The sequence below is a fragment of the Penaeus monodon genome, chromosome 20 (genome assembly GCF_015228065.2).
Source record: "Penaeus monodon isolate SGIC_2016 chromosome 20, NSTDA_Pmon_1, whole genome shotgun sequence".
NCBI lineage: Eukaryota > Metazoa > Arthropoda > Malacostraca > Decapoda > Penaeidae > Penaeus > Penaeus monodon.
In genome coordinates, this window is record NC_051405.1 from 5,502,917 (window position 1) to 5,503,705 (window position 789).

The following is a 789-nucleotide window of genomic DNA, read 5'->3' on the forward strand; positions in this document are numbered from 1 at the left end:
TTCAATGTAACATAACAAAAAATTTAAATTTAAATGATACTCGACTAGTAAAAAAAGTCAAGCCCTTTTTAAGAAGCAGGAAATACAGCAGTTGACATATCCCCCATTAAGGTATGTTTTTTGGCCATTTTACAAAAAAAGTGTTTTTCAGCAATTTAAAATCAAAAATATGAAAAAAAAAGAGTCCTTTTATTAGACTAATTTCAGGCCAAAAAAATGTGTGTTCTTTTACAATAATGCACAGCACCCAATTCAAAGCTTGAGAACACTGGGCTACCTTTTTTTTTTTGTCCCATTTTTGTTTTTCGTCCCATGCAACATAAAAAAGGACACAAAAATTAACACAGGGAAAAAGGGAAATTAAAAAGGTATTTTTGACAAAAATAATGAAAACAGCAAAATTTTCTTTAGAGATTCAAATTAAGATTTCCCCCTAGTGTATTACCAGAGTTTGCTTCACAGTAGGAGTTAAAAAAAATGCCCCCATTGAAAATCAAATGAGAGTGATTACATCACAAAACTTCCAATATATGCCCAATCCCCAGTGAAAAAGCTTAAAAAAGCCAGCCCCCTCTCTGAAAAAAAAAGCCACATAGAGAGTGTCAAACTAAGACCCATACTAAATTTAGTAAAAAATGACAAGTCATCAGACATTTATAATTAGTTTTTCTCATTCTTTAAAAAACAGAAACTGATATCTTAATACAAAAGTCCAAATTTGTGTGGTAAAATAATATAAAAAAAAAAAAGAAAAAAAGAAAAAAAATTATTAAAAATATTTTTATTGAT

General features: G+C 28.6%; 1 protein-coding gene across 1 annotated transcript in view; it reads left to right on the forward strand.

The window, feature by feature from the left end:
- The window catches only part of LOC119585901 (GPI ethanolamine phosphate transferase 1-like), an 18,475-nt gene extending 17,927 nt beyond the window's left edge, over nucleotides 1–548 (forward strand). The window contains exons 8-9 of the mRNA XM_037934624.1: nucleotides 80–111; nucleotides 438–548. Of these exons, the coding sequence (XP_037790552.1) occupies nucleotides 80–111; nucleotides 438–548 (143 nt within the window). The remainder of the gene's footprint in view (nucleotides 1–79; nucleotides 112–437) is intronic.
- Nucleotides 549–789: the final 241 nt, after the last annotated feature.